Source organism: Mytilus galloprovincialis, chromosome 6, assembly GCF_965363235.1.
Source record: "Mytilus galloprovincialis chromosome 6, xbMytGall1.hap1.1, whole genome shotgun sequence".
Lineage (NCBI taxonomy): Eukaryota > Metazoa > Mollusca > Bivalvia > Mytilida > Mytilidae > Mytilus > Mytilus galloprovincialis.
Genome location: NC_134843.1, coordinates 43,713,173 through 43,738,650, shown reverse-complemented (window position 1 = coordinate 43,738,650; position 25,478 = coordinate 43,713,173). Strand labels below are relative to the sequence as shown.

At 32.2% G+C, this 25,478-nt stretch overlaps 1 protein-coding gene across 1 annotated transcript; it reads right to left on the bottom strand.

Moving 5' to 3' along the window:
* Nucleotides 1-11,545: 11,545 nt before the first annotated feature.
* LOC143079656 (uncharacterized) lies at nucleotides 11,546-21,459 on the bottom strand. The gene is made up of 2 exons (XM_076255121.1): nucleotides 21,194-21,459; nucleotides 11,546-12,917 (listed from the first exon to the last, which is right to left on the bottom strand). Exons 1-2 carry the CDS (start codon nucleotides 21,240-21,242, stop codon nucleotides 11,695-11,697), a joined length of 1,272 nt encoding a protein of 423 aa, XP_076111236.1. The 5' UTR covers nucleotides 21,243-21,459; the 3' UTR covers nucleotides 11,546-11,694.
* Nucleotides 21,460-25,478: the final 4,019 nt, after the last annotated feature.

Below are 25,478 nucleotides of genomic sequence, written 5' to 3'. Positions count from 1 at the left end.
TTGAATATCGAATAAGTTGAGAAATATATATCCCATATGCAGGTTGGTATATTGCTACTAAGGTGGGGAAAATTTATAATTTCAAAATTAAAATCGTCTCGTTTGTCATAGATTCTGGTACTGAGATGACTGTGTAAGTCAAATTTGAGATATAAGTCTAAAAATGAGGCGGAGGAAGCCGTGTCTATTGTTTCTTTAATCTCTAGTTCTGGGAGATATATTAATGAACCCAATCAGATTGACTACGATATAGAAATATGGTCACATAGACTACTTCTGTGTTACAGTAAGATTAATGTCAAGAGAACGTCCGGTATCTGATGTTTTTTTTTTATACTCAGCGACGTCTTGTTAAAATCTTAAAGTTAAATCTGACGTTCCTTGTTTAGAGCATACAACGCTTTCTGTATGTAAATACGATAGAAACCTAGTAATGGGTTTATCTAAAGATAGTAGGTGTTTTGAATTTTGTTCCAACCAGTCACACCAACTTTTGTGGTGAAAGTCCAAAAGTCTTGCCCTGATCAAATTGATCCATGTTGTAGATCTTGCTGATGTATGGTTTATAATTCATATAAGGAATTGACGGAGAATAAGGACTGGGGATTTGACTATCTCGATATACCGTATAAAAAATCTCATTTAAATCTGCTGTTAGATTTCGGTACGACATTATATTTCTATGTCTACACATGAGAGGGAGCATACCATATCACAACATTTGATTTTAATCAGATTGCGATGAAAATATCCCTCCAATAATTGGAAAGATATCTTTGGACGAAGGGTTTAAAATCTGGCTACTAAACACCATTATGAAGCATCTTAACTAAGCAAAGAAAGTTTGCAGTTATTTAAAGGGAAGGGATATTGTCTTATCAGTTGCAATTTTGTTTTTGCATACAAGTCATGCCAGGAACCTTATTCCGTCCAAATTACAAATTTGATTTCAGATTGTTTTCTGTGATGCTTTTACGAAATTAAAGGTACATTCTGGGCTCTTTTCCAAAAAACTAGGTAAGGAAGTTAATATAATTAAATGGTTGACTGTCTTTTCGACATCCATTATTGACATCTTTCGGTTTTTCAGATACAAAATTCAATTCTTGTATCTATGGTGAGTTAATTTACAACCACTGGGTCGATGCCAGTGCTGGGAAGAGCTTTTCTTGTCGAGGGTATCACCAACTCAGGAGTCAGCACTTCTGTGATGACGTGAATTATCATTGATATGGTCATAATTATAAATTAACTATGAATTTTCGAAATACTAAAACTTTTTTACCAGGGCTGTATTTGGCATACATTTTATAGATTTTTGGTCTTCAATGCTCTTCAACTTCGTGCTTTATTTGGTCTTTTAAAAATATAAAATAAACAACACTCCTAATGCTCAGGTTGGTTGTCATCTTGCAACACAGTTAATAACACATGTAGGAAAATCATAGAACTACATTTATCATAAAACACTGTCAAACATCCAAACATACTATCCACACTCATCTGTGTCCACACTTGTTTGGTCTTTTAAAAAAAATATTGGAGCTTCACTGATTATATTTTGGTAGACTAGAGGCCTGTCTGGCTTACAAAATTTAAATCCCGGTATCTATGATGAGTTTTTCACTATTAAATATCTCATTTTTTTATATTCAACATCTTTAATCATTTTTACTTTCTTTTCAGACAGATGATAATTTTTGCTTGTGTCTTCCAAAAATATGGCAAGTTGCATATATTTTTGTTTTAAAATTATGAAACTATTTTTGGTTCTTATTCATCCCTGGCTTTTAAATATTCGGCTTTGTACGTTGCTGGTGGTGGTAATTATATAAATGCGCTTCGAACGCAAGAACTATAGAGAGTGTTGCTTTCTCTTTTTTGTATAAAAAAGCAACTTATATAAATTTATTACGCAAGAACTATAGAGAGTGTTGCTTTCTCTTTTTTGTATAAAAAAAAGCAAGTTATATAAATTTATTACTTAAGAACTATAGAGAGTGTTGCTTTCTCTTTTTTGTATAAAAAAAGCAACTTATATAAATTTATCACGCAAGAACTATACAGAGTGTTGCTTTCTCTTTTTTGTATAAAAAAAGCAACATATAAATTTATTACGCAAGAACTATAGAGAGTGTTGCTTTCTCTTGTATAAAAAAGCAACTTATATAAATTTATTAATAAATTTTGCTAAAAAAAATACTAAGTTTCCATATCAGTGGCATAAGAAAATATTACCCAAACAATTCCACAATAGCAAATGCACAACCTCGACACATGTGCAATTATCTGTTTGCAAACTAACTCTGTTGTACAAATCTTTCAGCTATTTACGCTCTTTTTATAGATCCAATAAACAAACCATATCAGAACAAAAATGTCAAGCAAGGTAATGTGATCGATATAAAAAGAAACAGTGTACTTTTACATTATTTCAAATACATAAATCTAAAATGAATAATATATAAAATTGTCGGGTCATTAACATCCAACGTAAACGAGTTTTGAGTAATTTTATAACACACGAGGGACACTTTATTAGCTTTGTTCTTTACAAGGAATTTGTTATATTAAAATTGTTTTTGTTTTTGCTTGATTTCTTCATTTAATAGATGGCTAGCAAAATTTAGTTTTTATGTGATAGTAAATCATATTATTTCTGCAACAAACTGTCGTGTAAAGTTTGAATAATTAAATTGTTCGTCTGGAGCATGCAGCCTAGTTAAATAACATGTTTATCATAAACACTTAAGGGAATTTATGACTTCTATCATTACAAATGTTTACTTGATATTTTAATACAAAATATTACACGGATGACCGTGTTCACAAAATGTTTCTGGGATATTGATATTATATAAACAGTTACGCTTTAATTTTGAGATGCAATAAACTTCGAAAAAGGAAATCATTTTATAGCATGCAAACCAAAAGAGTGTAAACAGAACATCCAGTATTTCTTAGGAAGTCGACAGTATTCAAATAGAAAGGGATATATAGGTGGTTTGTAAAGAGGCCTAAGTCGTTCTTAATCAATAATCTCCGCAAATGACTTTAGCTTAGATCCAACTAGAAAAGGGTCACTAATTTGTCTTGAAGCAGATCAATTGTTCTATACGGATACTCCCGCTTCTTCCACCAATAAAAACTTACTGCCTTGATAAAGCCAAAGAAATTGTAATTGTTGTTTAACAGCAACAAACGCAAGTTATAGATCGTTAAAGGACCCTTTACTTCTACTTTCGGACGTTATCTCATTTTATTAAAATTGATTGTTGATATGTATGTGTTATCATTGCTGGACCGTCTGATGTCAGCTGACATAACCAGTATTCTTATTTCTGAACCCATCAAAAATCAGAAAGTTGTCTATACGAGTAGATTCTTTTGGCTATGTTTTCTGTGTCCATGTAATTCATTTGATTTTCTTCAAATGTCAATGAGGTTAAGATATAATAGCGCCATTTTTAAATTGTCGACAGGTTTTTTTTTTTTTATCCAGGTTAATAGTTTTTATAGTCTTTATTATTTGATCAAATAGCATGCATGTCTCCTCTGTTTATTAGCAATCAATCCTATCTTATAATTTTCAAAAGCATCTTTTACTTTGGGAAAAAAGTAATTTCGTTACTGTTGGTCATTAGGGACAGACTAGTATGTATAAAAATAGTAAAATGACCAAAATACCAATCTCCAAGTAAAATTCATACAAAAAAGTCCCTCAACAAATGGCAATTTTAAAAGCTCACGCACTCATATGATTTTTGTCGTGATGAAATAAAGTTTTTGAAATATTTTAGATTATTAATTTTGAATTTTCCAGCCGCGATTTACAGGATCTTTGATCAGGATTTTGATTTTTTATACTCTGAAATCAAAGACGACCGTAACAAAAATGGCCAACTGAAAGCATACCGTTACCTGTTAGTTGTATGGACTATTCATACTTCATTTTCAATTGCACTGACAATTTGTTTTTCTTTCTGGGAAAATCAACATTCTTAGCAAGTATTAATTAAACTGTAGTTTTAATATCCTGTTGTGGTAGGTGTTTCGCGCATAAAGCTTTATCAACTTATTTAGCGTTGAATATTGTATAATAGCGTATAATTCAACTTTATGAGCTTATCTGTATCCTCCTCAATGTCTAGCTAGATATTCTTTAAGCGCAAACTCTTTGTAGATCATTTAGATGACGTGCTTGTATATTTTGACAAAATGACAAAACATCATATGTACTGTTTTCTGTTAGCTTTGACATCACAATATAAATCTTTTTTCTTGGGTTATTACTTATCTCAAGGGATCAATTTCACTGTCAGTATTTCAAAAAGATTCAGTGGAGAAAAGTTACATTTAAAAGCATGAGTAGAAGATTTCTGTATATATGGATATGGCACATTGCCACGACATTGAAAAAGTTTTTTTTTTGTTTGCTTTATTGGTAAATGTAGATTTACACTCAAAAACACTGCAAACGAATAACTATTGTCTTTCATAAGTGTTGATTTTACTTAATCTATATTTTGTGATGCAAGTAGAAGTATTATCGTTGGTATTAATATAGCGCCTTATTTATCAACAAATCCCACTGAGAGTTTCTTAACAGTTTTTCGGAGTAAATATATAAGTACTGTACTCACTTCTGGATTAATTGACAATATTTGTACAGGTATTGTATATACGAGACTTGTAGAAACTATGATTTAATAATAAAAGGTTGGTCATGGTTTTTTTCGGTCATAGGACAATAGAGCTATTAAGCGCCATATAATCACCTTATGTTTCTTTGACACCATTGTCAAATTACAATATGTGACTTACATGAAAATGCGGAGTTTGAATATTGGTCCATCTCAGAGCCGAACCGACAAGGAGAAGGAACGGATCACCTGGACTTGATTTGTCATATACATATGTTTCTATGGAATATTTGTCCAATTTCTGTATTGTACCTTCGATATTCGTTCATCAATACTTATTTTGAAAAATCAACATTAGCTTGTACTGCATTAGATGTAACAGTCCATACAAATTTTAAACAAATTAAGTCGTCTCGCAGGCCTCCAGATTTTTTTGAAAATTTAGTGATCACCACAAGAACCGGTTTGGCCACAACATAACAATTTCAAGTTTATTTACAATTTACACAGTGTGCATCTGTTAAGTATGTTTAAATGAGCATATGTTCCCATAGTTTAGGACTTTATTCATAGGTTGAAAAATATAGGCAAAGTTAGAAAGTTGATGAAATTTCTATATTTTGACTTTAGTGGAACCTTAAAGAAATTCAAATTCAGTCTAACTCTTTCAGGAACAAGTTATTAGTATAATTTGACAAGACTATCTATCAATAATGTCCTTTTTTCAGTTCCAAATCATGTTAGTATACCTAATTTAAGAATGAATGCGAAATGATGTTTAATGATCTTGGTAGCTCAGTTAAGCCAAGCATAACAAGAAACAGTGAAATTTCTGGTGTACTGTTTCGAATGATTTTAAAGGAATTTTAATTTTACAGCAAAACCACATACATATCAAAGAAATTCATTACAAAATGGCAAATAATTCCAACACACTGATGAAATAATATTCCTCGTTACAATGCACTTCATTATTACATACAACCATGACAAAATTGTCGAGCAATATTACAAAAACAAATAATGTTCAATATCGGAAGAACCATTGCGCCTTACTGTTATCTTTTAATTACATCAAATCAACACATGAATTATAAATACAAATGTCACGAAAGCCTTAGTTAATTTAATGACCTATAACATTTTGCAACCGAGGTAAAAAAACAATTTATAACAAAAAGCACACTTTATTATATACTAGTATAACAGCAGCTGGTATACAATAGCCGTAAGCAGTTAATTTGCGCTTGGTTATAAATATGTTAGTGTAGCAATTCCCCATTGTCAGGGAAAAAAGAAATGGGAGTTTGAGGTACCTTGAAATTATAATTATAATACCATGACGTCTTCTATTATAAAGTATAAATAAAAAATTATATGAAAATTGGCTTATATCATGTTTTACCATACAAACTTTATTCGATTTTAAAAGTACATTGTTTTGTTATATCTTTTAACATCTAAAGTGGGAGGTTTGAAGCCATAAAACCAGGTTCAACCTACCATTTTTCTTAAAATGTCCTGTACGAAGTCGGAATAATGGCAGTTGTTGTCAAATAGTTGGTTTCTATGTATGTTGGCATTTGTCTTTTTTTTGCAATTCAGTTGTCCCGTTGTTCCTTTGTTTTCCTCTCATAGTTGATGTGTTTCCCTCGGTTTTAGTTTGTAACCAGAATTTGTTTTCTCTAAATCGATTAATGACTTTTGATCAACGGTATACTACTGTTGCCTTTTATTTATTCACAACATTCACATTCTCAATATACATAAACATATTTATATTCTTTTCTGTATTTGGTAAAATGGTAGTAATGTAATTGCAAAACTCATTCGCCATATAAATCATATGTAGATTTGATTATTATATAGTAGCTTCCGCACAGATTCACAATACAGGTACCAGTTTAGTCCATGGTTTGGTGGAATTGAGGCTTCAAAGAATCATCTAATATTTTGGAGATAGAGTTTCTTTGTTATTTAATTTCAGTTTGTTTTGTAAAATGTATTGCATTCTTATATTTGAACGATTAGTCAGAGAAAGATGGCATTTTTATTTCAGGATTTGAATACCGCATTGGCTCGACTAAGCTCTGCTATCTAAATCGTTGGTCAGTTATCACATCAAATATCATTTAGGTGTTCATTTTTGGTGAATTTTTAGTTTATAGGAAGTTGCCTTGTAAACAATAGTAATCGTTTTTTATGAGCATCACTGACGATACTTTCGTTTGGTGTAAAGTGCATCTAGTGGTGTAAACTTTTAACCAATATTCTACAAGATTCAAAACTCCGCCATCAATAATGTACCTTTTACTAATGATTTTTGTTTCTCTTTTTGGAATCTTTATCCTGTCTTTTACCATTAGGTTCATGTATTTGTTCAAACATTTTGTTTTCTATTTCCTTAGAAAAGATACTTTTAATTTGTTTTAAATCTTAAAAGAGTGCTGTCTCATATTCCTGAGATAATCAAATTATTCTCTAAGAGCGTGTAGCCTATAACGTCTTACTTTTTTCTATCATAAACACTAGCGAAATCATTAACTTCTTTCAATTAACTACCTAATTTGACCCATAATATATAAATTTTGTTTTGTTTCGAATATTTGCTAATGAATTCAACCTTTTTGATGCAACTGTCATACAGGTGAGAGTAGCGCTTTAAATCAAGGTGAAACCCACCATTTTCTACATTTGAAAAATGCCTGTACCATGTAAGGAATATGACAGTTGTTGTCCATTCGTTTGATGTGTTTTATCATTTGATTTTGTCATTTGATAAGGGACTTTCCGTTTAGAATTTTCCTCGGAGTTCAGTATTTTTTGGTGATTTTACATTTTGTATCGTGTTCAAAACATCAAAAACTTGTTCAAAGTTATGTCAGTCTGTTCATTTGTAAATTAAATTGACATAACTTTGAAAGGCTTCGTTAGTTCATTTTTTTGTAATTCAGGAGCAATTAATTTGTCTTAATCATAGTTCCGTCTTTGTTTGCCCGAGGGAGATGCATATTTTGTATATATATAACTAAAGTAACATTATTTATAAACTGAAGATAAAGTCAAGACGCATCAGATTATTATAAATTTAGCTGTTCATTAAATATATCCTTGGCCTTAAATATTATCATTAGCCCCCCTCCCCTTCTCATTCTTTTTGCATGTAAAAAAATATTGTTCTTTACAATTTACCACACTAGTCTTACATTCTAGTGAAGGATCCCTGTTTGTTAATTCGAGAGATCATAATATTTAAATAATATTTTGTGTCATTCTCTTTTCCACTTCAACGTAGTAATACTAATTTCATCCTAGTCGTTTTTTTATGTATTTAATAACAATATGATTGTCGATAGCATGTTATTACACTACTCTCCATTCGTTAGTGCCTATAATGTTTGTTTATATGAATTAGAGATATCAGATATACGTCCAGCTGCTAATTGACACCAATATCCAACCTACATCGAGAGTTGTTTGTTTGTAGTATGTCCATTAACTGCATTAATCTTTGTTTAATGGAGACATTAAATTTGTCAAATGTCTGAATAAAACTACATTAAAACTATCCAACTGATACAAATAGATCTACTATTAAAAAGTACTGAACTGCAAGATATTTTACAAGCAGTCATGAGCAATACAACAACTAGAGATGTGTATCCAACATGTAGTGTCAACAGGAAAACTTAACAAAGCAGTAAAAAAACAAAATACGGAACTCTGAGGATAATTCTAAACAGGAAGTCACTAAGCAAATGGCAAAATCAGAAGCTCAAACACATTAAACTCGTGCAACACATGAATCTACTTATTTGTTTAGCTTACATTCGTTGTAAAAAAAAATGAATTCAGCATTATTTACAGATTTATAAAATTTTTATGGTAAAAAAAGATAAACAATATTTTTTAAATGTCTTGCGACAGAAGGGCTTTTCTGAATTTACCTTGGTGAATGCTGAATATTTGAAATCCGAGGATGTATAAGAACCAAAACAGTTGAGGAGCTATATGAGTTATATGACTAACAGGGAGCGAACTTATATATCAAAATCTATATACGGTCATCTTTCACTAAGGAAGATGCAACTTTAGTTTCTAAATAATTACTAAGTTCATAACAGACAATTTTAAAAAGGTAATTTATAAGTCATGTCAGTACTGAAAGTAAATGTTCTCTCTTTAAGTTGAGTAATTTTCATAATTCCGACTTGGTATTTGTTCATCAATAGGAAAACTGACCAGCTGAGAATAAAAGTCTTAATTTTTTTTTATTGATGTGTAGTTTAAACTTTTTTATGAATTAAATCTTCACATTTGGTGGGATTCGTATTGCTCAGTCTTTAGTGTTTTGCGTTGGGTTTTGCCGACTGATGTGTGTCTTTTGGTCTGTTTTCGTTGCTTTGCCAGGGCATTAAATTATTGTCAGTTTGATTTCGTCTGATGAATATCCCTTTTGTATCTTCACTTCTCATTTTGTATAAATACAAAATAGTATGCATGAAATAGATAGGATGTTAAAAATTACATTAAGTATGTCATAACCATGCAGTTGAAAAATAGTGTATTGTTAACAGTGTGTTATATCATTTATATTATAGATTAGAGCGTCTGGTTTTGATAATTTATTTATGTACAAAAATTCATACCATAGGTGCTGTTAGTTGAGCCAAAAAGCAAGATATTGGCTTCAAAAGGAATAGGAAGTTTTAAAAGGGAAGGCAAAACGTATTGCCTAAAATTGGTATATAGTGGACATGATAACGAGCAGTAAGAATCAAGAAATTATTTTTAAGTCACTACAAAAACATGTGTATTTAATGAACACGTATTGTGTATATTTAAGTGAGCACATCTTCTTTTTATATTAAGAACGTATCCCCACGACAATATGCATTACGAGTACGAATATGTCTTTTAGAATTAGACAGATATTCACTTAAAAAATACAGAAAATAGACGGGTTCATGTATCAAGTTGTATGACAGTATTAGGTTGTCTTGTGTTATGGTTATGACCTGCTTTGATACGAAAATTTTACCAGATAACACTTTTGTTCACTTTGGAGATACCGTAGATTGTCAAATTATCGGAATTTCAACGGGAAATGACTGTGCACCACATAATGCGGACCTATTTCTGTATTGTTGGGATCCATCGAAACATCATCTGATACAACAATTTAATATTAATAACTTTTAGATATTTGGATGATATATTGACATATTTTCTGTATATTGAGTGGCTCTCAATAATGACGATTTCAGTTTCTACACTAAAGAGATATATCCTGGTGAAATAACTTTGAATAGAGCTAATACTAACAATGAACACTGTCCTTTCCTGGATCTTGATATTTATATCTTTAACTGGAAGCTTAATACCAAAATGTATGATAAAACAGATAAATGAAATCATTTCCTTCTGGTAATTATCCATTTTTATAAGGTGACGTTCCCTTGTCATCATATTATGGTGTTTTTATAATTATCTCAACTTGATAGATTTACTCCTGTATGTAACAACGTTTTATAGATTTTAACATAAGAAATCTCTGTGCTATAGAAAAATTATTTCACCAGGGTTTTTAATATCACAAACTTGTCAAACATTTACTACTTTTCATCATCGATACAAGGACATCATTCGTAAATGTAAATCAACATGCAGAAATTTTAAACGTTCAGGTATTTCACATCCAATCCTTAATGGTAATACTCTATCCAAAGCACACAAATGTCGGCATTCACCTCAAAAGCTAACCAAACTTTGGAACAAACTTCTTCAGAAGGGAAATAGTTACGATACTGTTGTCAGTTCATTAAAGATGGCATATTTTATACATTAATATTGATTCGCGCATTGTGTCTTTGCATCGAAAATAAGCACATTTGTGTTAAAACCAGTTGTCGGCATACGGGTTATGTTCTTCTCGTATATTTTATGATGGTGTGATACTAAACTCCTAACGGGAGGGTCATTTTCATATAATGAAGACATAATCTTTTATCAGTTTAATTGAGGTCTGGAGCTGGCATGTCAGTAACTACTTGTAGTCCTATGTTAATTAATGAGTCATTGGTCATTTTGCTGAACTTCTTTTGATACCTATTCGGACATCGGACTCGGACTTCTTTTAACTGAGTTTTATTGTGCATATTACTGTTTTTGTTTATTCTAAAATGACTAAAGATTTAGGCGGAGTGATGAGATCTCACAAAACATGTTTAACGCCGCCGCATGTTTAGCTATCCCACGTTAGGAGCCTCCAGCCCTTGATAGTCTTGTGTTTTGTTTTTAATTTAGTCCATTTATATGTGTTTGAGTTTAGTGTGACGTCCATTTTTCTGAACAAGTACACATTTTATTTTGGGCCACCTGAAGTCCCGCATCCGGATGTTGGATTTTCTTGCTATGTTTAAGACTAATTTGTGGCCTTCAAATATGTGTACTCTTTGTTCGGGTTGTTGTCTCTTTGACACATTCCCAATTTCCATTCTCAATTGTATGTCTTTTTCGAACGATAGAAGTCATTTAACGTTTCAGACCCTCGTTTTATTATTCAGAATTTTGTTTTTAAAATTATTAAGTTATGACTGCATCAATTCATGCATTGTACAGTTTATCACATATAGTTACAGCATATGATTTGTCGGTGTTTGTTAGTTTTGTAACCCCACTAGTAATACGCATGTAGAACTAAGCTGGATGTTCTCAAGTTTAGTGAGAGAGTCCCATACAACGTCAGCATATTCTAGACTAGGTCGAATAAATAAAGTAAACCTAGTATGTACATATGTTAATTTTCCTCACTGTGTTTTGTTGTTGAAAGATTTGTTAGTAACTTTCTCAATATCATCGTCCTTTTTTGCTTTTGCTTTGGATTAAAATGCACTAAGTGGTTCATTTTTATTATGCTTTATTACATACTCGGTGACAATAAATATTCTCGTTAATTTTGTTAATGCATATGTATTTTTATTCCTCTGTTTTTTCCATAATATGAAGCGGATTACTCACAAAATAATGAATACTTTTTAAAACAACAATATCAGTTCAAAAATGGATTCATAAAGGAACGATTTTTTATGAATCTGTTGGCATCCAGTTTATTTTTAACCCCAGTTGAACTGGGATGTCTCCGGTTTGTCTGTTTCTCAGTTTGTAAATTCCTAGAGTAATCGTCGGATAAACCAAGAAAGTGAAGGAAATCTAATTTTGAATTCATTCTATGTGAATTGATATCGTTTTCCTTTTCTTCGTCATTCCTTCCCGGCAATGATTGCTTCAGACGGGGAAATGTCTTATCTCGTACATGTGTCGAATGTGGAACAAATGTGTGAAACTGATTCTTGCGGGGACTAAACTCTGGTGGGGTTGTTGGGAAGATCTTTGCATTTATTTCATTTAATTCAGATGGTCTTTTCTGCTCGTTCCCGTTCATGTGTATTTGTGAAGGTTTAATACGAACTTTCTCAGCAGTTGCTGGTTTAACTATATCATTTTTCTTGTTTTTATCAGGTATATCAGACCCAACATTGAATTCAGACCTGACTGGCTTCCGCCTCCCAGAGCGACCACCTTTTCTCCTCACAAAAACACTATCACTGTGAACTTTTGATGCACGGATTTTATCAGCTTTTATATTTTTAGCTTTGACAAAACTTGATTGAATATTTCTTGAATTAATCTCTTTTGCTTTTAGTAATCCAGACTGTTCGTTTATCCCCGGGGGTCGTGTTGGTGTAGGGAGAATATCCATATGTATTGTTTCCGCAGCTTTTACTAACGGTTCAATTTCCTTTGGCTGTACTGAACGAATTCCTTCTCTCGATAAATCCTTTTCAGACGGCCATGTTTGACTCATCGGGATTTTCTTTGTACGAGGTCTCCGTTTGTCAATCGCTTGTTCCGATTTTGGTCGATCATTTGCAGACGACTTTGTAGAATTTTCACTTTTTTCTTTCCAATTAAGCCCATTTTCATTTAATGGTGTAGTTTTATCTTTATTAAATTCTGCTCTTCTCGGTGATTTATCTCGAGGTTGTTCTCGGTTCCGTTTTCGTGTTACTCTTAAATATTTTGTTCTTATTGTATTCGCCCTTATGCCATCTGCCATAATATTCTTAGCCCTCACGATTCCTGCTGACACATCACCAGCTATAATAGTTTTTGCCTCTAGTCGACCACTTCTATCATCACTGTTAGTACTACGTCTGCCCCGTTTGTCAATAATGAAACTGTTTGTCAGTTGGCCTTCCAATGCATCAACACCTAAATGTATAAAAGGTTTGAGTTATATTTGTTTGAATATTTGTCACATATAGCCACATGCAAGCAACGGTTAAAAAGCTATTTTGTTAAACAAAAAGCTGATTCGATATTTTCGACTAACTTTATGGTACACACGTTAAGGTAAAATTGTAATAAATTCTAATTTATACACAGTCAAGCAAGCAGACGCCTCCAGTTGAGGGAGTTTCTAGCTGCATTGAAGACCCATTGGTGGCCTTTGGCTGTTGTCTGCTCTATGGTCGGGTTGTTTTCTCTTTGACACATTTCCCATTTCCTTTCTCAATTTTATTATGGTAAAAAAAAAGTAATTTTGTGGAACGAAATGTTATTCAATTATGATGCCTCTAATTAAATTCTATTCGATATTTTGCCAATTTATTGTTAATATATTGAGGTAAAATTAAAAAAAAATCTGCTTCTCCGTCTATCTAGTTTCGTCGACAAAGCTATAAATGGAGTAGTCGATATCAAAATTTAGATTCTCTGCAAACTGTAACAACGGATGATTTGAAAAAATAAAACAACACTTAATTAATTATATATGCGTTCGAACCGCTTTTCTGGATTTACCTTCATCAGGTGAACGCACAATGCCGAATGAAGTGACGAGAAAAGTATTTATCAGATGTAACAACATATAATTCAAAGTGGTGAACACACAGTATCTGTTGTATATGCGTAAAATGATGGCTTTGGCCGTCGTCCAGTATCACAAGCCTTACTAATTCAAGTTGCAACGTGTGGATTATATCCTTGATATTAATTAATAGTACCAAGCTTAAAATCAGTCTTAGATTCATCCATTTTTTTTTTAAATCTGGAAAGGGGTTGTCGGCGTGTTGTATATTACCTGACATTCATTGGACCCCCCCCCCCCTTTCCCTTCCACAAAATAAAAACCAAACACGAACAAACAAAAAAACAACAAAAACATAAAGACAATCCTTCGAATTCCCATGCAGTTTTGTAAAAATAACAGGTGTCCATTAATATTTCAAAACATGCCCAATTATTCACGTGTATGTTTGATTAGTTAACTTATTTACCTTATTCGTATGTCTTTTATTTCTACATATGAAGTAGACGTTTTTCTTTGCTTTGTGTAAATTAAATCTTTCACAAGGTTGCATACACTGTATATAAGTTTTTTTTTATAAATAATAATAATATATCAAACTATCTTTTTTATTCTGTTACCAGTGTCAGTGTACCTACGTTGTTGACATTAAGTGGACACTTCTTATAACTTGAACAGATTATCTATGAATAGACTAGATGTGTCAAGACGACAAAAAATGTGTCTGCCTGGAGCCGAATTGTTTATACATTTCTTAGAATGCATATGAAATACTAGTTGTACTAGTTAAATACTAATTCATCTGTAAGTCACCTTGGTGCACTATAAATATCCCTAAAAATCTTCAGGAATTTAAAGAAAAAAATCGGACAAATACAATTTTCAAAATAATTTTAAGTTCAAGGATTATCGAATAAGACGTCAAATGAACGAACACAGTTTACCATTTTACAATGTATTATATGCCAAGAAGTGGTTAAGTCATAAATCATACAACACAGTGTTGTCTTTTTTTTTTTTCATTATTTAAAAAAAAAATTATCTCTTCTCACTGTACATGTCTGACATACGAATACAACAACTCTTCGATAATGTCTTCCTGAGTTGCTGACTTGACTGTATGAAATCTTTCATTCTACTTAGTGTGCAGGATGACCCTTACAGCAGGTTAAGTACTTTGATTTTGATTTCAATTACTGCGAGCATTCTCATTCGGCTATCCTCGGTAGAATCCGCTACTCTCCTTCTATCTTAGATGAGGGTACGAGTTGAGACGAATGCGAGCATTCTATGATTCAATTATATCTTTTCAACATGATAAGGAATTTGAGCTTGGTTTTTTTTCAATTATTGCTTGGATTCATTGGAACGATAAGAACGTATTTATCATTATTGTTATTTTTAACTTATGTTTGGTAAAGTACTATACAGCTATTTGTAATGTATTATTTCGTTCACAACCTTATTGTATTTCGGGAAGATTTAGAGCTTGATATATCTTATAACCACCTGTCTATTGTTGATTACGATACGTTGTCCTCTAGATGTGTTTTTGCTGTCCTAGTCACGTTTATCTCACATTTATTTTATTTACACTGTGTCAGATTCGAACGATTTTTTTTCGTTATATTCGTTATATATTTCGTACATTCTTTTAGATTTCGCCTTCTTGTTTATATTTTTTTAAGATGTCTCGTAATATTCTTTCCCTACGGTTCTGTTCTTATGCAGTCAATTATATACAAACATATTATATACAAGAAGATGTGGTATGAGTGCCAATGAATAAGAATATGTGGTAGGAGTGCAAATGAATAAGAATATGTGGTAGGAGTGCCAATGAGGCAACTCACCATACAAGTCACAACTTGTAGAAATAAAACCATTATAGGTCAAAGTACGGCCTTCAACACAGAGCGCTGGCTAACACCGAACGGCAAGCTATAAAGAGTCCAAAACGATTATTACATACAACCATTCAAACAAAAAATCTACCAAACGACAACCACTGATCGTCAGGTTCCAGACTTAGGACAGGTGCAAACAAATGCAGCGGGTTTAAACATTTTGAACCTTCACCTGAAAAAATATATAGTGTAACACACTATACAATATATATATATATACAAGTCTAAATTGAAAACTACGTTCAAACCTATGATTGCGTTGGATAAAAACCACAATTTTTATACGTGTGCATGTAAAACAAATTTCGTTGTAGAAGGGTCTAAATACAGCACAAACAACATTTTCCAAGACCAAAAAAGTGAAAAAGTATATTCAAACAAAACGCATTTGACTAACAGGTCGAACAACTAATGTTCCTTAACCCTGCTGACTGCCATTGGCGATTGCCAAATAAAATTGATCACAAGATGTAACAAGCATTAGCCTTTCAAAAAGGGCTAGTCGACTCTTAGCTGATGAAAATGGAAAGTGCTCTCGCTTTGTAGATTAATTCATTTACTAGAATAGCCACGTGCATCAATCAACAAATTTTACCACACACGTGAGGTCACACGTTATGAAGTAGTATATATCGTTTAACGTTGTTGTTTACGAAACTCCAGAAGATTCGACTATTTATAGATAAAAGTTACCTGTGTACCAATATCATGAATATGCATGATTAATGACCAGGCAAAATCTAATTGCTAAAATAGAGAGGACAAATCCGATACTCTACGGGATTGAAGGACATTTACTAGGTTTGGATTGTCCTAACCAATCAATAAACTTTGATTATTCACGCCTCGTAATATCTTCCAATCAGGTAGCAAGAAAAATTCACGCACTGACTGTCCATGGTTCAATTCTTAATATCGACTCCTAGGACTAGGATTCGATAACAAAATGGATCTTAATATAAATTTAATACTAAACAGAAAACAATAAACTTGTGGCCAAGATGTTATGCCACAAACATAAGGTGTCAATATTTTTTTTGTACACCAGATCCGGATTTCGACAATAAATGTTTCTTATATATATATAAAATTAGGAGCATTGGTACGATTGGCGATGGCACAGCTTTTACAGAATCCTATTTAAAAATATGATATCGTACGTCCTTCGCCAATCAGCAAAGCCCACACTTTATAGTTAGTTATAAAAGACCCCGGCAAGGTAATTAATTCTGCATCGGAAAGTTTAATTTACTATAATTAGTTTAATTAACTACAGGTATAATTCTATGAGAGCTAAAATTGCAGTTGATTTCGATGTGTGCAAGAAAAGGTATATGCTGTCAAGATTACTACAATGATTGATTGGTGTTAAACGACACTTTCGGCACTATTGACTATGTTGTTGAGGTCATTCATTATTGGTGGAGGAAACCGGATTGACCGGAAAGAACAACCGGCGACCTTCGGTAGGAAAACTGACAATCCGAGTCGATTAGGATTGGTGTCGAATTCACCTGCCTCTTAGGATTCAAACTCAACCTGTGTTAACAGATTAGGGATACAGCAGTTTAACTATTTCAACCTCTCGATCACCAATGCCCCTCAAGGTGACAATAAAAAAAAATCGCCGGAACAAGAGTGCGGACACTATTTTGGCAATGCGAACGGATTGTTTGATAAAGTTTCTCTTTCTAATGTCCAGTAGCAAGTAACTTTACACATTTACAATCATGGTCCCTTTTCTACATAAAAAATACCTGCACCAAGTCAGAAATTTGACAATTGTTTTCAACTCGTTTGATGTGTTTGGGGTTTGATTTTGTCATTTATTAAGGGTCTTTCCATGTTGAATAATCCTTGGAGTTCAGTATATTTGTTATTTTAGTTTTTTTTTCCTCGTTTAAATTATGACATCACCAAATAAACCTCATCAGCAACACGGACTATATAGTATCACATAGTGGGACAAGAATTAATAATTTCCGGATCTCTTTGGTTCATCCGATTTTTAATGGGATGCGTGTTGTTTATATCGTTGTTTTCTTCTTTAAATTATGACAGGTTGTTATGTTGTCGATAAGCGCACATGACTGATTGTCTAAATACAAGGGATTACATTTTTTTTTTCTCATGCGTGAAAATAAAATGTTGGGTCATAATATCTTTACGCTCCTCTTTTTTCTTTCATGTCTATTTTGAAACTTATCGACATGGAATGTATAATGATTAATTGACGAGGTCATATTTACTTTTGAAGAAAGTTTATATCTTAGTTCACTTCCCCGTACGTGAAGATAAATATATAACTCGTACAGTCAGTAAAACATATTTGAAGTGGTATATTAAAAAAGTGCACATAGTTAATTTTATAGAATTTTTCCGGAGGGTAAAAACCTTTTGTTAAACTTGACATGTTAAACCAATCAAACAACAGAGACAAGATCTCGTAAACAATTTAATATTTAGCACAACAATTTTGAATCATTATGTTGATGCACATTAATATGAAGATGCATATAAGGCACACCTGTGCATCTAAACAACTCAAATTTTCCTCTGTAACCAGTTGAATTATTTCAACTAAGCAGTCGACATCTTACAAAATGATAATGCACCCCTTGATTGTTAAGCTGCATTCAAATCCATGGCGTATGGATACTCTCAACCTCTCTTTTCTTTAAAGAACTATTTTTTTCAACTCTTCTAGAGGTCCGTAGATGGGTCTGGTATGCGTAATTTCCACCACTATCAAAAGGTTAAATTTCCAGCCCTTCGTGTCGCCGATCAACCCATTTTACAGAACCTTTTTTTTAAATCTTTTATTTGTTTTTCAATAGTCAGGACATACTCACTTATTTTTCTATTGAATATAGTATGGGAAATCATCCAGCGAAGGAAAATTAAAAATTTAAGACATGAAAGTGTTTCGCTCATCGACAGTTCCTCTCAATCTAACATTAGAAATGTGTTATCTGCATACTGGCTTAAAAACGATTCTTTATCACTGTCTGAAATTCCCCTTCTATCAGGATTACCTTTTTATTTCAAAGACAGTAATTAAACACCAATTACATGTACAAATAAATAGGAAGTAAGAGATCTCCTTGTCTTCAACTTCTTTTCAAGGGGAAAAACGTAGACATGTGTCCATTATTTAAAACACAACTTACTGCCTTCGAACCATTTACATATCGACGGACCAAAATTAAACCTTTTTAAAGAATTAAAAAAATAACCATTCTAATAGTTACCAAACGCCTTTTCAAAATCAACAGGTTATAAAAGACCTGTTTTATTTTTTTTCCTCAAGAGAGTGCATCAAATTATATAAAAGGCGTGCGTTATCACCCATTAATCTATCTTTGATGAAACTTTTATCAAATGTGTATCACTTAACGGGACCTATTTCTTTGATTTTATTGCTAATGAAATTTGTCAAAGAATTTTTGAAATGTTAAAATCGAACTGTAGAAAGTAAAGACTAACTTGTAAAGTCATAAAAAAATACAAAATAACCATCCCTATATTTATAAGCAGTCGGTGCATCGGTACTGAGATGAATTATAACATACTTTTCTTTTAATTACTATTACTAAATTAAATAGGAAGTAAGAGGGTGTCCTTGTCTGTAACCTTTTTCCAAAGGAAAAGACGTTAACCTATGTCCATTATTTTAAACACAACTTGGTGCCTTTGAACCATTTACATATCGACGGACCAAAATTGACGTTTTTTTTAAAGTTGGTAAGTTTAGAATTAATAAGAAACTTAGGCCACACCAATTTGATTCCTTGTTCGACGGACCCGCCCGCACCTATTTTTTTCAAAACAGAATTTTTTTATTTTTTTTATATTCCCGCTTCCCGCATCCGGAAATGTAATCATGTCCATTTCACGCACCGTTTTTTTTTGGTAAATATTATAAAAAGATATCAACATTTGTTTTTAAAATCACAGTCTAACCTGTATATAACGATTTTAAACATAAAAGTACCCCACCACACTATGTAAATATCTGTGAGAATATTTGTTTCAGCATGAAACCTATTTATCCAAAGTGGAGTGCTCCGATATAAATTTATAACAGCGGAAATACCTGTAAAGAACAAAAAATTGGTTTCTTTCCCCCTTACTTATACTCCCTATCAAAAAATGTTCGTTGTTTAATAGAATAAAGTACAAAGAACTTCTGAAGGATTTGCCTTCAGCTGCAGTTATATTGTATGCTGGCGAAACAAAACTATCCATAGCCTCTGCATGTTTATGCACCTGTCCCGATTGATTCAGGTTCCCTGTCGTTCAGCAGTTATCGTTTGTTGATGTTGTTCATTGGTATTTTCCTGTTTGGATATATAAATTAGATCCTTGGTTTTCCTGTTCGAATTGTGTACGCTAATAATTTTGGGGTCCCTTATAGCTTGCTGTTTGGTCTGTATCAAAGCCCTGTGTTAAAGGTCGTACTTTGACCTGTGTTTGTTATTATCAGGTTGAGAACAACCCTCCCTCAGACAAGGGGTCATTTTACTGATGTAGAAAAGAAAATAGAAATACCAAGGATTAGTATAGTTCTTCTATACAAAACCTTTGAAAACTTAGAATTTTGAACTCAAAAAGAGGAGAGTTACATCATATTTTAAACAACTTTTTTCTAAAAGAGGGGTCCACTTATTTTGAATAATATTAAACTGTTAAAGTAAATGTGTTAACATGGTTAAAGTCCAGGAATATTACAAAATTCTTGGACATGGTTTGACCATTTAATACCAGTTAGATATATAGTTCTTTGAGAAAATATGAGCCCTTTTGTACAAACAAATATAACTATAAATATTGATCCCTCATAAAACATGTAAAAGGGATATTTATAACATTAAGGGGTTGCCCCCAAACTGATTATGACTTGGATGGAGAATTGTCTCATTGTCAGTCACACATACATAGACCAGATTTAATTATTTCTTGGTGAACAGGGAAAAAATACTTCAGAAATTAAAGAAATGTCAAAGTACTTGTGATAAATCAAGTTTTAATATTGTCAAAACCTACTATTTTATGTTTACAAAAAAAAAAATATAATCGCTCGCCTTTACCTTTCAAGCTTCGCCTCAAAAATTTGCAAATTAAATATTTTTTTATTAAAATTTTCAAATCGCTCGCTCGCCCCAAATTTTGGAGTCCAAAAATCCGTAGAACAAGAAATTAAATTGGTGTGGCCTTAGGTTTACTTTAGGCATTCTTTTAAAGTTTTTTTTAAACGGCGGGAGGGGAGGGTATTCATCTGTTGATCTGTTGTTTTTATCACTTTCTTATTTTCATTTGCTTTGCACATATATGACCCCCCAAAAAATATCATAATTTGATGCCTTAATAATAATTGATTGATAGATTTTGAGTGTTTTAATGCCACTTTCATCACCTTTAACTTTTTCGTGTGTGCCAGTTTTTATTGATGGGGAAAACCGGGAGTGCCCGGTGAGAACCTCAGACATAAGACAAGAAAGTTGACAATCCTAGTCGATTCAGATTACAGATGAATGCAACTGCCACATTTGAGGCTCGAACTCAGTGACGACATGCTTGTGCTAGTACAGTAGTAAAATCACTTTAACCACACTACCATAGCGGAACTCCGTACTAACGTAAAACACGCTCTAACTCAATCAATTTTTACTTTTTAAATTCTTTATTTGCAGAACAAACAAAAACCAATTTGTTTATGGCAAATACATAGACAAAAAACTTGATAACTAGAAAACATAAATTTTACTTACCAGACATTGACATCCATAACACCGCAAAATACACAAACGATTGCACCATGTTGTCCTATGCACCATTTATGTCGGATTATACATGATAAACATGGCTACTTTCATCCTTATCCATTAATAACTTAAACAACCTTGGAGCAACATCCTAGTGGTTTTTCAAATTTTATTTATAGAAAATGTAACTTTTCTTAATTTGACAAAAATAAAACAACTATACAATTAAAGATAGTTGTTGAAATAAATGAGTTTCTGGTTGACTGTCCTTTTCCTTTAGTGGTTTATGACAGCTGAATATTAGTCAATAAGTACATGTTATGTACATGCTGTCTGGCTTACCGCCAGGGGTTATTTTTATACAAACAAATGCAGGACATTACAAACTCTCACACTACCAAATGCTCCTTTTGACAACAATTGTCGCATGGTACATAATTAAAATGACTTTTTCATCCTTGTCCATTAATAACTTAAATAGCCCTGAAGCAACATCTTCTTTGTATTACTGAATGTATTTTTATTTTATTTCATCTATAGAAAATGTAGTTTAATAGACTGATTGCTATTTCTCTGAGATTTTTTTTTATCATTACTCTTCCAATGATTTTGTCTGCAAAAAAAATGTTCAGAGATTATGAGATCAAACCTTGACAAATGCTATATTTCCGTGTAAATGAGTAAGATTATTTCGGATACACATTTCAAAAAAAAAAAACGTGCCATGTTTGCCGAAAGCGGAGACTAATTTAAATTTATTATTTACTGTGTACAGAGGTTAAAAACCAGAACTACCGTATTTAATTAATAAAAAAATGTTGCACTCATAGAAAAGTTATTAAAAGGTTCGACATGATTGAATTATGACTATTGTATCAAGATTTAAATGCTACATTATTTATTTTTCATTCCGTTATCCTGCTATTCTTTTTGCTTAATTGATTGCTTGTTGGATGTTTCAGTTGAAAATATTGCGATAATTTTTATGTTCAATCTTTAAAACATTTAAAAAAAAAAAACTTTTAAAGAACTAAGGGGGATATAAGATACCCCCGAAAGGTAGGATGATTACACTTTTTCAAACCAGGAGATGCAAAATTTTGAAGTTTAATAGTCTTAGATCAAACTTTATTTTGTTTTTACGATACATATTAGGAGAAAACAAATCTTAACTTTATAAGTGCGCATGATTATTATGAAATTATATTTTAAAAGTTAATAATCATACTTTTTTGATATATCAGTTATAAATGTCCATCGAGATCATCGATAAAACAATTCGAAAAGTGAGTATACTGCCACTTACGGATTTCAAAATTTAACTCCAACACCTTTCAATAGTATGCATATATGTTTATTCCACCTTACGGTAGAGCCAAATGATTAAATACTTATTAAAGATACCAGGATTGTTAATGACAAATACAGTTTTTTTTGTAAATTAGAGTTTCAATACTTTAAATTATATGAAGAAGGAGGAAGACATCATACATTTTGCTTTTTTATTCCTCTTACAATTTGTTTTTAAATATAAGTAAAACAAATTATCAACAGAGGCTTTATCATTCAAAAGTATTGATCGTTTGCAATTAAAAGTTTAAGTTCTTTTCTCTAAGCTTCAACGGGAACATATTTATTCTAATAACAGGGGAAGTAACTCTTTTGTAAAGAGGTTTTTGCACTATATATGAAAAATAAATCATTAAATTTACTAATAATATAGCTGTGTTTTGCTTGTTAAGCAATCTTTTAGACTTCAGGTGTCGAAACGTAGTCACATAAGTTTTTTTGATATTTTTTTATTAAAAAAAAAAGAATTCCAACATCTATCAAATCTTGAGAGAGAGCAAGGACCGATAACTCTGCATGGGAGATTGACATCTATCGTTCACCAACTTGTCGCGCCAGTAAACCAGATATAAAGTGAGAATGATTCTGAAACTTTACGTGTGATACCTGCTCAATATGTGTTTCTGGTAGTCATTAAGTACATCAGACTAATTATTTGGAAAGCCAAATTAGAGGCATTAAATCAAATCAATCAAATCAAATAATTTTATTGCCATATAAATCAAAAACATGATCTGTGACAAACATAACATATATATAAAAACAAACAATACAATATTAAAACACAAAATGTATCAGTTCAAATTATTGTTTTGGGTCTCCCGTCCTCACTTCTAATGACTGTCTTATAAAGGAAACTGTATTTTTAATTTGACTGTAGATGTGGGGTTTAGTATTATTTTAAGTTTAAGCATGTCATCTTTAGCAGTATCTTTCCATTCCGAATTGATTTTCATGGAGTCAAAGTATTTGTTTCTATAAAAGTTATATTTAGGGCATTTGAGAAAGAAGTGTTTTTCGTCCTCTATCTCATTACAGAACTTGCAATATCTCTGATCTCTAGGGATCTTAAGATGTCTACCCTTTTCTTAAAAGAGTGTGTTCGCTAATTCTGAATTTTGTTAATAGTTTTCTCGAGTCAGAATGGTTATGTTTTAGGTAAAATTCTTGTTTCAAGTTAATCTTAATATTTTTGTATAGGAAAATTTTATTACTTTCATTTAAGTCCTTTAACTTTTTTCCAATAGATTATTGAAAAAGACATTGCAATAAGATTTAATTTGCTTTTTTATGTTATTTAATACTGTACCTGTATTTTGTACAGTTGTTATTATTTCTGGATCAATATCTAATTCTGTTAAAATATCAGTAAGGTAAGTATACCATGTATATATTCCCTCTGAGTGCATTTCTTCAGAAGCCTCTTTTAATAAGGGGTTTACATTTTGGGTTTCCAGACGGGAAAAGTATAGCAATGTTTGAGAGAGTATATACTCTTCAACAGGGAGTCGACCAAGTTCTGTTCGTGTTGCTACATTTGATGAGGATTTTCTTACCCCAAGTATATGCTTACAGAATGAACGGTGGACTTTTCCAGTGTGACTTTTGTCAATAAAAGATAACTTATCAACTGTCTGATTAGTTTTCTTTGCTCTCTCTTTAGCTCTATAATAGGATATATATGTGTCCATATAACATACTTCAGAGTTGTATGTTAACACTGGTTTTGACTTTGTTTCAAATAGATTACATGCAACATTTATAGGCAGCTCTCCAAGAGAGGATGTATAGGACTTTAAAGAAAATAGTACTTTTCTAGCTTTGTGTGACAAGTCTATTGTACTTTGTAGAAATGAACCATTCCATTTTATAACATTACCTAAACATTTATATTCAGAAACATCCTCTAATGTTTTTCCGTTTATCCTCAAAGAAGTTGTCTCTTTTTTTGTATTTTGATTGCCCTACTGTCATAGTTTTACTTTTTTTAGTATTCACTGTAAGTTGCCAGTTTTCACAGTAATTATCTTATTTATTTAAACTGTTTTGAAGTCCCTCTTGACTTTCTGAGATAATGATCAGATCATCAGCAAATAGAAGGCTTCCTATTTTTGATTCAATAAGAGAGACTGGGTTTGAGTCTTGGCTATCGAAGAGATCACTAATATCATTTATAAAATTGAGAATGGAAATGGGGAATGTGCCAAAGAGACAACAACCCGACCATAGAAAAAAACAACAGCAGAAGGTCACTAACAGGTCTTCAATGTAGCGAGAAATTCCCGCACCCGGAGGCGTCCTTCAGCTGGACCCTAAACAAATATATACTAGTTCAGTGATAATGAACGCCATACTAAACTCCAAATTGTACACAAGAAACTAAAATTAAAATAATACAAGACTAACAAAGGCCAGAGGCTCCTGACTTGGGACAGGCGCAAAAATGTGGCGGGGTTAAACATGTTTGTGAGATCTCCCTCCCTATACCTCTAGCCAATGTAGAAAAGTAAACGCATAACAATACGCACATTAAAATTCAGTTCGAGAAGTCCGAGTCTGATGTCAAAAGATGTAACCAAAGAAAATAAACAAAGTGACAATAATACATTAATAACAACAGACTATTAGCAGTTAACTGACATGCCAGCTCCAGACTTCAATTAAATTGACTGAAAGATTATGATTTCATCATATGAACATCAGGCACAATCCTTCCCGTTAGGGGTTTAGTATCATACCATCATAACATATATGAGAAGAACATAACCCGTGTCATGCCAACAACTGGTGACATCTTTGTGCTTTATAAAGAATATTTCCATAAAAAATTGGATGTGAAATACCTGAACGTATAAGAAGTCTGCATGTTGAGCTATATTTACGAATGATGTCCTTATACCGATGATAAAATTTAGTAAATGTTTTGACTAGTTTGTGATAT